The sequence below is a fragment of the Neoarius graeffei genome, chromosome 14 (assembly GCF_027579695.1).
Source record: "Neoarius graeffei isolate fNeoGra1 chromosome 14, fNeoGra1.pri, whole genome shotgun sequence".
Lineage (NCBI taxonomy): Eukaryota > Metazoa > Chordata > Actinopteri > Siluriformes > Ariidae > Neoarius > Neoarius graeffei.
This window is the reverse complement of record NC_083582.1, coordinates 43281642-43294089: the sequence shown is the minus strand read 5'-3', so window position 1 is coordinate 43294089 and position 12448 is coordinate 43281642. Positions and strand designations below refer to the sequence as shown.

At 43.9% G+C, this 12448-nt stretch overlaps 1 protein-coding gene across 2 annotated transcripts in view; it reads right to left on the bottom strand.

Moving 5' to 3' along the window:
- The window catches only part of tecpr1a (tectonin beta-propeller repeat containing 1a), a 33796-nt gene extending 22461 nt beyond the window's left edge, over positions 1-11335 (bottom strand). For both annotated transcript variants that reach the window (XM_060939738.1, XM_060939739.1), the window contains exons 1-10: positions 11206-11335; positions 7368-7600; positions 7103-7285; positions 6912-7034; positions 6689-6811; positions 3803-3977; positions 3599-3699; positions 3366-3467; positions 2175-2323; positions 1341-1879 (exon numbers count right to left, since the gene is read on the bottom strand). In XM_060939738.1, the coding sequence (XP_060795721.1) occupies positions 1341-1879; positions 2175-2323; positions 3366-3467; positions 3599-3699; positions 3803-3977; positions 6689-6811; positions 6912-7034; positions 7103-7285; positions 7368-7592 (1720 nt within the window). In that variant the 5' untranslated portion in view covers positions 7593-7600; positions 11206-11335. The remainder of the gene's footprint in view (positions 1-1340; positions 1880-2174; positions 2324-3365; positions 3468-3598; positions 3700-3802; positions 3978-6688; positions 6812-6911; positions 7035-7102; positions 7286-7367; positions 7601-11205) is intronic.
- Between the last annotated feature and the right edge of the window lie 1113 nt (positions 11336-12448).

Sequence of the window (12448 nt, the reverse complement as noted above, 5' to 3'; positions counted from 1 at the left end):
CTGATAAAATTGTTTATCGTTTCGGCCTGGCGTCCACACGGCACCGGCGTTTTGGGTGCCCCAAAACGAAATCTTTTGAGAACGGGTTCCAGAGTGGAAAGATCTAGCAACGGCACCGTTGCGAAGTCGTCTGGATGAGTAGAACGGATTTGTTTACGATGACGTCACAACCACATGTGCTTCACACCGGGTAGAAGTGTAACGAACTCGATGCGAGTTGTCAACAAATCCTATAACTTGGTTCATGAAACGCACTTACAAAATATTTTCACTGTGAATATTTATTGTGTAATGGTGCAAAGTGAGAGAGAGAGAGAGAGAGAGAGAGAGAGAGAGAGAGTAGCCCTTAGGGCAGAGTCAATCCCGCCAGCAAAAATAGGGGGAAAAAAAAAAAAAAGCGATCTCACCTCTCCAGATGTTGGTTTAAGTCCTACAATACATTCCTCAAAAAGGGCGCAGAAGAACAAATTAATCCATCAATGTGTAGCATTCAATTTATTCTGGACCATTAAAGACGCCGCCTTCCGCGTAGGATCATACGTCATCCTCGCCGCCATATTGGATGGGGCAAAGCAGAGAATAAAGATGCCTCATTCATGTGCTGCGTTTAACTGTACCAACAGGTTTGCCGTCCAAACGAGATCACATGGGATTACCTTTCACAGGTGAGACTGGAAAAATACTTTTCATTGTATTTGGTCATTATAACGTAATTTTACGAACAGATTTTTCTGACTGTGGCTAATATGAAGTCTCACGCATAATAGTTTATGCGCATGCGTCCTTACTTCTATTATTCTGGTGTCTCCGATGGGACCGTCTTACAGCGCACCTAGAGGTGTGGCATGTGTATTGCATCGTTTTCAGCAAGCGTTGCGTTGCCATATGTACCTGATATTTTACTGATCCGTTGCCCATGTGGACGCGATATTTTTTTTTTTTTTAAATCTCGTTGCCGTTGTCGTGTGGATGTAGCCTTAGACAGGTCATTTAACCTCCATGAAGAAATCATTGTTTCTCCCAGGACACAGCTTTAGAAAATATCTAAATGTCAGAACTTTAAATCACTGGGCTATCGCTTCTCCAACTGGCACTCATTCACTTACGATTACTCATTTGGCTGATGTTTTAAAACAAAGTGGCCGGTGAGCAGTAAAAGTTTAACAGCTTTGCCTTGTTCAAGGACCAAACAGTGACATCTTGGTGGTGCTGGGATTTGAACTCGCAATCTTCTGATCAGTAGGCCAAAGAGCTGCTGCCACCATCCAATATCTAAATCCGATAAATACTGCTAATACAAATATACCTGAGACGAAAAACATCCCAGGCAAGCAGCTGACCTGTGGAGTTGAACCAAGGAAGTTGGGAGTGGGAGTCGATATAGCAGCCTCCTCCACTAACCCAGGCCCACAAGGGGTGATCATCAGGTCCATATGGCTCCTCCATGCCCAGATTGCATGTGGCTACAGATGACAGGCTGCAGGTATCGGCAGTATCCCCACCGGTTCCCACAGTCAGGTGTGTCTGAGCCTCCTCCAGGTCCACATTGCTCCACTGGGGAACCGCTTGTCCTGATTGGCCAGAGGAAAGTAGCACGTTTGTGGCAGCCTGGTCCTGGCTCTCTATATCTCCCTCCACACACTCCTCCTCAGGAATGGACGTGGCCTGTGCGAGGGTGCGTTGCCCAATCTGACCTTCTCTATCAGACACCAACTCTGAGATGAAACTGTCACTGGTCACTTTGGGGATTCGTTTTTTAGGGGCCTCAGAGGAGGGCAGGACTCCTTCTGCTGCTGCTTTCTCGGTTTCAGAGTCCACGTCACTCAGGACGGAGGTCTGCGACTGCAACCGGACCTCACCTCCAAAAAAACATCCAGCACTACAAAACACATTTTAATATTTTTGTTTAAATATTCCCACATCACTGAGGTCAGCATTACCTGCTTACAAAGATGGAGATACGCACGCATGCACAAAGACACTCCAAACAAGCATTATCATCAGACAGCACATCAGCTTGAGTTATGAATGGCACCAGCTGGTGGCCAGAGCACGATTATTCATGTAGTCTTCTGGAGGGCAGCCAATCAGTGTCACTGCTGACACAAAGCATGCTGACAGCTCCCCCAGGCTTCTACCACTGAAACAACACCTGACTGTTGTACTTCAGTTACCTCTGCAGGCTGCTAGCACTGGCGCTAGAGTGAGCACGCTCGGTATCTCTGGGCACAGACACAGCCTTCCAGGCCTTCCCACTCAGCTCACTGACAGTCACACCCTGGCGGAAATGCACCGCCCGGTCCTCACAGCTGATGCCCCATACCTGCAACATAGCAAAGTGGTCAGAAACACATCAGGGCCACTGCATACATGCTGAACTGCAGCTCTAGGATTCATATAGGGTATTTAGTGACCGATACGGTTCTAATTTATATTAAACTAGGAGACACTGGAAAGGGGGCGGCACAGTGGTGTGGTGGTTAGCGCTGTCGCCTCACAGCAAGAAGGTCCGGGTTCGAGCCCCGTGGCCGACAAGGGCCTTTCTGTGCGGAGTTTGCATGTTCTCCCCGTGTCCGCGTGGGTTTCCTCCGGGTGCTCCGGTTTCCCCCACGGTCCAAAGACATGCAGGTTAGGTTAACTGGTGACTCTAAATTGACCGTAGGTGTGAATGTGAGTGTGAATGGTTGTCTGTGTCTATGTGTCAGCCCTGTGATGACCTGGCGACTTGTCCAGGATGTACCCTGCCTTTCACCCGTAGTCAGCTGGGATAGGCTCCAGCTTGCCTGCGACCCTGTAGAAGGATAAAGCAGCTAGAGATAATGAGATGATGAGACACTGGAAAGGCAGACCACCACACACACCTAGAGTAATTTAACCTGCATGGTTCTGTATGTTAATTTAAAATAGGCAATAAAGGAATATTAAAGCATTTAAGGAAATTTTATCTACCATATCTACAGTGCTTGTGGAATTACAGCAGAAAATGGATAAAAACTACATAAGAACAAGTTTGTTTAGACATGATCTCATGTCTGAGACTTTTCAACTTTGAGTGTAACATTAGCACTTTTTAAATTCCTGTGGGAACTGAATATACACCATCCATGAGCTAAAACTGGAATATTAAAAAGAATAAAATGATACTTTTAAAAGTAAGAATTTTAATGGTTCCTTATATAAAATATCTACAAGAAAGAAAGCAAAAAAAAAAAAAAAGCGCACTAATGACCAAGTTTTACTCCAAGAGGTTTAAGGAGTCCATAGAAACTCAATATTAAATTATAATTAATAGCCATTTCAAAATGGGGGTGAACAAATCCTGAACGACAAAACCGTGCATTAAAAGTCAACTTCAACTGTCTAACCTGGTCATTGAGGCCCACATTAATCATCACCATCTCCCCAACCATCCCAATCCATCCTGAGCCACATGGATTGTGGGAATTCACACCACGCCTAAACCAGACCTATAATAAAACCGCAGGAAAAATATATACATCAACAATTGTTAGATGTTGACAGCTGTAACAAAAACAGTGAGAGAATAAAGAATAAAAGGGCTGTTCAGTCAGTGACTCATCTCCGATTCTTTTCTTACTTTATGATCTTTAGTCACAGCCCACACTACATTGACGCCCACTGCTACATGTATAGCTCCAACTTCTGGGCTTGGTGATTCAACTACTACCCATGCAGTGCCTTGTAATGCAAAAATACGTGTTATACAGATATAGCATAAACACAATAACCGACACATTTAAACATATTACAGTGTACTCAATTGACTGCCGTACTAACTTACCTTTAGGGCAGTCTCTGCTAATTCCCTCTCTGACCAGGAACTGTCCCTCCCATAGCACTCCCCATAGAAGGTCAGCTGGCCCACAACTTATCTGCACCACCTCACCTGGGGTAAGCACCTCCTCCCACACCAAGCCTTCGGGGTTAAAGTGGTTGATGCCATCCCGGAACCATACCTACAACAATACACAGTGAGAGTGCACATAACGTACAACCCCAAAACAGAAAAAGTTGGGACGGTATGGAAAATGCAAATTTAAAAAAATGAAAGCAGTGATTTCTAAGTTTATACAGACTTGTATTTCATTGCAGACTGCATGAACCCAAGATATTTCATGTTTTGTCTGGTCAACTTCATTTCATTTGCTAATATACATCCATTCCTGCAACACATTCCAAAAAAAAGTTGGGACTGGGGCAATTTAGGGCTAGTAATGAGATAAAACAGTGAAATAAATAATGTGAATTGAAACAGCTGACTAATGATTTGTTACAAAATCAGTATCCAAGAAAGGCCTGATCTTTGAGGAGCAAAGATGGACCAAGGATCTCCAGTTTGTCAACAAACAGGTGAGAAAATTATTGAAATGTTTAAAAACAAGGTTTCTCAAGGAAAGAAATGAAGGGATTTGGATATTTCATTCTCTACGGTCCATATCATTAAACGATTCAAGGAATCTGGAGGAATTTCGGTGTGCAAAGGGCAAGGGCGCAAGCCTAAGCTGAACATCCATGATCCCTGAGATGGCACTGCATCAAAAACCATCATTCATCTATAGCTGATATAAGCACATGGGCTCGGTGTTACTTTTGTAGTGCTTGACAAAAGGTTTGCCAAGCACTATAATATGGAGTTAGAGCCACAAATGCCAGTTAAAACTTGACCGTACAAAAAAGAAGCTTTATGTTAACTGTGTCCCAAAGCGCCGTCGACTTCTCTGGGCTCGGAGGCATCTGGAATGGACCATCACACAGTGGAAATGTGTATTGTGGTCAGATGAAGCAGTATTCCAGACCTTTTTTTTGTAAGGAATTGATGCCATGTGCTCAATGGAGCACTTGCATGTGACGTCACAGCCGATCCAGATTGTGACAGACGCCATCGTGTCGGTCAAACGCCATATTCCGCCTTCTACTTCTGGTTCTACTTCTGCTTTTACTTCTACCTTTTCTTCTGGAAAACCCTACTATATACAATTCTACTACAACGGCTGCGGCTACAAGCTCTCCCTACCTGTGCACGTTTTTTATGTTTTTTGTGTGTATTTTTGCGTGTTGTTTGTCTGTACCGGACTTCAATATCCACTACAACCGTATGGACTTACTGGACATTGGTTTCCAGCAGAAAATGACGGTTTGTAGCGATTTCCATCGCATGCACAACATTCCAGACGAGAAAAAAAAAAAAAAAAACATTCCGGACGAGATAGCGAGACCAGCGGGGTCTTCGTGGATTGTTATCGGAAGCAAAGCGAAGGAGGCGGCGCCGGGAGCGGAAGCAAAAACGAGGCTACAGAGCCGGCCTGACTAAGCTCAGAAAACAGCCACTCAAATCTCCACTGCCAAGCCTCTACCTCTCCAACGCCAGATCCATGGTAAACAACATGGACGATTTGGAATTACCTTATTCTATTCTATAATCAGCTGGTCAGTGCTATACTCAATACTTAAGTGACTTACCCATCCAATGAGGATTCTTGTTTACAAGATGCCACATCTGAGTCGCTGACAAATCCTGAATTTCTGTAAAGATAACTGTCCAGAGATTTATAAGCACACAGTGCTTCACCACTGAACAGAGAGGGAAAGTTAATGAGGTAATTATACACGTCCGGGTATTCCGCTGGCAGTTCAAAATCCGGTCGTGAAAACTCCGTCCGGTAAGCCATAAGGGTCGCTAATCTGTAGATCGTTTATTTTAGACATATATCTAGTTATCTGCTCATTAGAAAAATGAGCCGTGTAGTCCGTCGGTTGAAATTGATCCATTCTGTACACGAGTGCAGCAGTATTCAGCGGTGTTTTTGACCGACAAGATGGCGGTTGTGTACTTTCCGGTCACGTGACTGCAAGATCTCTATACACACAAAGATGAAAAGAACCATCCAGACTGTTACCAGCAACAAATCTAAAAGCCCGTCATGGTATGGGGTTGTGCAAATGCCCTTGGCAAAGGTAACTTACACGTCTGTGATGGCAGCATTAATGCAGAGAAGTATGCAGATTTTGGAGCAACATATACTGCCTTCAAGATGACATCTTTTCCAGGGAGATTTCAACAAGACAACGCAAAACCACGTTCTGCACACATTACAAAGGCATGGCTGTGGAAGAAGAAGGTGTCCGTCCCTTCTGTCCCCAATAGAGAATGTGTGGTGAATTTTAAAATGAAAAAATGACAATGACGACCCTGTACCGTTGCACACCTTAAGACCTGTTTGCAGGAAGAATGGGACAAAATAACACCTGAAAGACTTCACTCAGTGTCTTCAGTCCCTAAACATATTTAAAGTGTTGTGAGAAGGAACGGCAACATTACAAAAGTGATAAATGCTTTACCATCTCAATTTTTTTTTTAAACGTGCTGCAAGAATCACAATTGAAATAAGTGCTTACTTTGAAAAAAAAAAAAAAAAAAACTCATGAGGTAAAACATCAAATAATGTGCTGTTGTATTGTTTTGAGTGAAATACAGGTCAAAGATTATTTACAAATATCATTGCTTGCGGTTTTAATTTCAGTTTCAACATACCATCCACAACTTTTGCTGATTTGGGTTTGTAAATGCATCTTGTACAATTAGCCTTGTACAATGTAGCCTAACCAGCAATTATTTAAAAAAATAAAAATAAAAAAATCCTCTGTAATAAAAAGTGTAAAAGCAGACCCTCCCCTGCAGAGAGACAGCCCAGAGAGAAATGCGCCCCCTGGGCTCCTCTGTGATCTCCCAACCACCGCAGCTGATATCATTAAACGGGTCTGGCAGGGAAACCGTCTGCTCTGAGGGGATCTGGCGACACACAACACAGAAGGAAAATAAGCAATAACATCCGACAAGCCAAATAAACTTACTAACATTCCACCAAGAAACAAGATCCAATTACACACACCTTCGCCCAGGTGTCTTGCGACTTGTACCTCCTATAGCGTACCCATCGGCGGCGGCGCACGCAAGAGTTCCACTTCTTGTCTTTGGTGTAAGTGGCCGGAAAATCAATAGCATATGCCCAACCCTGCAAACGTGCATTAAATCAGCTACAGCCACAAGTCCATCAGCAGCTGATCGAGCATTTTTACTTACTGCTTTCTCTGTGGGCTCTCCTCCAAAGTTCTCGTCCACATACCAGTCAGCCTCCCACTCCCAGTTCTCGGATGGAAGCTGAAAGCTGTCCAGCGGCTGATGCTGCAGCCCCATCACATCACTCCATTGCCAGCGATCACTAGGCAACAAGCGGTCGGAGAAACCATCCACGGGGTTCCATCGCTGCCACAAACGCACAACAAACAAAATCAGACGACTTTCTGTACACTTACTGTACATGGTGCTCAGGCTGGTTGAGGGTTACCTGATTTTCATAGGTCTCCTCGCGGAAGCGGATCGGCACATCACTGGCGTGGACGCACAGGTAGATGTTGTGATCACAGGCGATGCCCCAGCAGCACTGGAGCGCAGCTGTGACGCGTTTGAACTCCAGGTGGGCATCGCGGCACTGTTCCCACTGTTGACCTACTGTTGACAGACTATAAACCCTCCCATACACATCTACAGCCCACAGGAGGGTGCTTGGCATGGTGCACTCTGCAACACACACAGCAAATTAGCATGTAGAGCTGTTCGATTGTTACTGGCCTTGGCTTGAATTTTGTTTATTACAGTGGTGCTTGAAAGTTGGTGAACCCCTGAAAATTTTCTATATTTCTGCATAAATATGACCTAAAACAACATCAGATTTTCACACAAGTCCTAAAAGTAGATAAAGAGAACCCAGTTAAACAAATGAGATAAAAATATTATACTTGGTCATTTATTTATTGAGGAAAATGATCCAATATTACATATCTGTGAGTGGCAAAAAGTATGTGAACCTCTAGGATTAGCAGTTAATTTGAAGGTGAAATTAGAGTCAGGTGTTTTCAATCAATGGGATGACAACCAGGTGTGAGTGGGCACCCTGTTTTATTTAAAGAACAGGGATCTATCAAAGTCTGATCTTCACAACACATGTTTGTGGAAGTGTATCATGGCATGAACAAAGGAGATTTCTGAGGACCTCAGAGAAAGTGTTGTTGATGCTCATCAGGCTGGAAAAGGTTACAAAACCATCTCTAAAGAGTTTGGACTCCACCAATCCACAGTCAGACAGACTGTGGACAAATGGAGGAAATTCAAGACCATTGTTACCTTCCCCAGGAGTGGTCGACCAACAAAGATCACTCCAAGAGCAAGGCGTGTAATATAGATAGTTTTCACTGACGTCACGGCATTCCGGGGAACGCCCCCCAAGTTTTCAAGTGACTATGCAGGGCTGCCAAAGCCTGAAACTGCCAAAGCCTGCTCCAAAGCCTGAAACTGACTCCATCAAACTTTAAAGGCTGTCTGATATATACAACTTTTATATATTCACAGCGCGCCTTTTGGCGGATGCCGCCTGAATCGCGCAGATCCGATGATTTTTTTTTTTTTTGCGTTGGAGTGTCTGATTATAATTTCAAAGTAAATTCTGTATTGAAATTACTAAATAAGCAAATCCGTTACAGTCCATGAAACAGGAAGTATAAGGATGAGAAAAAATAGTTTAAAATCGGAAAGCTGCGCACATATGCGCAGTCCTGCACACCGCTCGGGCTGTGCAAATGTGCGCAGCTTTCCGATTTAAACTGTTTTTTTCTCATCCTTATACTTCCTGTTTCATGTACTGTAACGGATTTGCTTTAGTAATTTTAATACAGAATTTACTTTGAAATTATAATCAGACACTCCAACGCCCCCCCCCCAAAAAAAATCGGATCTGCGCGATTCAGGCGGCATCCGCCAAAAGGCGTGCTGTTTGCATCCCAAACACAAATCAAATCATACAGAATAGACCTAAAATGTTTTTCAAAAATGACCCTTGCGTGAGTGAAGTGACAAGTTTCAAATAGAAACGTGACAAACGAGCGATATTAAGTGTACATTACAATGTAAACGTACACTCAGCGGTTCCAGTTAGGCAGTCTCCAGAGATTGTTCACATGATGTTTTGGTTTCCAAAAACAACCTTAAACACAATTGATTGTTTATTTAAACAACTTACCACTTATAAAATGATCGGAGCAAACTTTGCTGTGTTTGGAAGGCTGATAATCCTTGCGGTTGATTCTCACAAGCCATAGATTTCTCCTTTGTATGCGGAGTTTGTTTGCTCGCCTTCGTGCTCCCGTACAGTGGGAATTCCATAAAAGCTCCGCTTGACTTCATCATCTGACCTATTACGACAGCTGTGAATACAACAGGTGTGCACCATTGCTAGCTTTAAATAGCCTGCTTGGGTTCTTTTGAAGACTTTGTACTTGCACGTTACAATGTGTGCTCAGTCACCCATACGGTAAGCTGGACCCCCAAGATGGCCGCCACTAGGGAATCCCCGACTCTGTGACGTCATGTGAAAACTATCTATAGTCGGCGAGGTCAAAAAGGACCCCAGGGTAACTTCTAAGCAACTGAAGGCCTCTCTCACATTGGCTAATGTTCATGAGTCCACCATCAGGAGCACTGAACAACAATGGTGTGCATGACAGGGCTGCAAGGAGAAAGCCACTGCTCTCCAAAAAAAACCCATTGCTGCTCATCTGCAATTTTCTAAACCTCACGCGGACAAGCCAGAAGGCTATTGGAAAAATGCTTTGTGGACGGATGAGACCAAAATAGAACTTTTTGGTTTAAATGAGAAGCATTATGTTTGAAGAAAGGAAAACGCTGCATTCCAGCATAAGAACCTCATCCCATCTGTATCATGGTTTGGGCCTGTTTTGCTGCATCTGGGCCAGGACGGCTTGCCATCATTGATGGAACAATGAATTCTGAATTATACCAGCGAATTCTAAAGGAAAATGTCAGGACATCTGTCCATGAACTGAATCTCAAGAGAAGGTGGGTCATGCAGGAAGACAACGACCCTAAGCACACAAGTCGTTCTACCAAAGAATGGTTAAAGAAGAATAAAGTGAATGTTTTGGAATGGCCGAGTCAAAGCCGAGTCAAACCTTAATCCAATCAAAATGTTGTGGAAGGACCTGAAGCGAGCAGTTCATGTGAAGAAACCCACCAACATCCCAGAGTTGAAGCTGTTCTGTATGGAGGAATGGGCTAAAATTCCTCCAAGCCGGTGTGCAGGACTGATCAACAGTTACCGCAAACGTTTAGTTGCAGTTATTGCTGCACAAGGGGGTCACACCAGATACTGAAAGCAAAGGTTCACATACTTTTGCCACTCACAGATGTGTAATATTGGATCATTTTCCTCAATAAATAAGTGACTAAGTATAATATTTTTATCTCATTTGTTTAACTGGATTCTCTTTATCTACTTTTAGGACTTGGGTGAAAATCTGATGATGTTTTACGTCATATTTATGCAGAAATATAGAAAATTCTAAAGGGTTCACAAACTTTCAAGCACCAAGCAGACCTGAGCTGTTGTGTTGGTCTCAATACAGTTTCATGTTCTGCTTTTCACTTTCAATGACATGGACTGAACTGACTCGTGAGGAGTCAAAGAGCTGACAAAATAAATACTTTGATTTTATTCTGTTCAAGTCGTATCTGTTCAACTCCCTCAACCCCTTCGAGCTCCTGCTGTTTTATTAAGTGCTGAAAGTCATCAATCCCGTTAATAATCCCACATAATAAACCCACACTAATTCCCTCAGCTCTGCGTCCATGTTAATGAAGGATAAACAAACCAACCTCAGGTTAGCTAACGGAAGCTGCCTCACAGGCATCATGTGCAGATAAATGTGACCAAATACAAGTCTCAGGGTCGAAAAATAAAATCATGTTATTCACTAAAGCAATTTTTAACGATGACTTGCGTCACAGGATCTCCTTCATGGTTGCTTTGTCGTTTATGGAGCTGGTCATACTGGTTATTGATCTCTGACTGACACTGATGAAATAAAAAACACAACACTCCATTTCCCAGAACAGTCCTCAGATAAATGTCAGTGTTTACACTAAATTAATGACAGCAGGACTGTGTGGTTCAAAAACTACTATTTACTTTCCTGGAAACCCACACACACAGTGCACTGGGGAAAGGGCTAATTAAGGATATAGCAAGACAAGATTTTAGCAAAGCGGGTATTAAAATGACCCCCCTGATAATTTTCTTTCAATAACACCACCACAACTGTTATCTCACTTACCTTAACCTTATCGGACATAAGGCTCACCAGCGGGGATTATTCACAGATCACTGAAGCAGCTGAATGAGCGTAAACTGCTCCAACTGTAGCTGCGATTTCCCCCCTCTCATCACTAATCCCCAACCAGGAAGTGTCTGAACGCGCTGCCAGCGGCTGCATCTTACATTGTTGTTAAGTGTATATGGAGTGCACTAGGCAGGGCGGAGAAGACGTTAATTGATGCCCTACAAAGTGCGCGGATGGAGGGAGGAAGGAGCCGCTTGGATCGGAAAGGTTTTGAAACTACTGATAGAGGACAGGAGGCTGCTGCTGTCGGCATGATGGCAAAATGTGTTCGTCAGCCAGCGGGCGGCGCTAAACCAATACACTGAACCATCCCTCTCATTCTCATTATCTGTAGCCGCTTTATCCTGTTCTACAGGGTCGCAGGCAAGCTGGAGCCTATCCCAGCTGACTACGGGCGAAAGGCGGGGTACACCCTGGACAAGTCGCCAGGTCATCACAGGGCTGACACATAGACACAGACAACCATTCACACTCACATTCACACCTACGGTCAATTTAGAGTCACCGGTTAACCTAACCTGCATGTCTTTGGACTGTGGGGGAAACCGGAGCACCCGGAGGAAACCCACGCGGACACGGGGAGAACATGCAAACTCCGCACAGAAAGGCCCTCGCCGGCCCCGGGGCTCGAACCCAGGACCTTCTTGCTGTGAGGCGACAGCGCTAACCACTACACCACCGTGCCGCCTACGCTGAACCAAAGGTTTCTAAAATAAAATAAAATAAAACCGCACTGAACTTTCAGGTAACGCGCTGAAGTCAGACTGGGTGGCCACAGATTCTGGCAGCACTGTTTACATTCCTCAGTCCAGGGAGAGCAACTTCAGGTTTCTCTATATCTACTATTTTTCATTACACGCACCACCCACGTGCAATGAACCGGTGCTACAGGTGCTCGAGCCCCTGCCCCTTTTCTGTTTGCTGTCCAAAGTGCCCTTTTCATAGGGACTGTTTTGTTGTTTTTTTAATATTTGTAAAAGATAAGTTAGCTCCAACATCAATATTCTCTACAATTTGACAATAATATATGAAATTATAGATTTATAAAATAACGTTTTTCTATGTAGAGTAGAGTGGGGTAATACGCCACCGTGGGGTAAAAGGCCCCCGGCCTGTTTTACCCAAAATAACCACCAGATGGTGCAAAGTTACATTTCTATTGTTGCTATGGACTGGC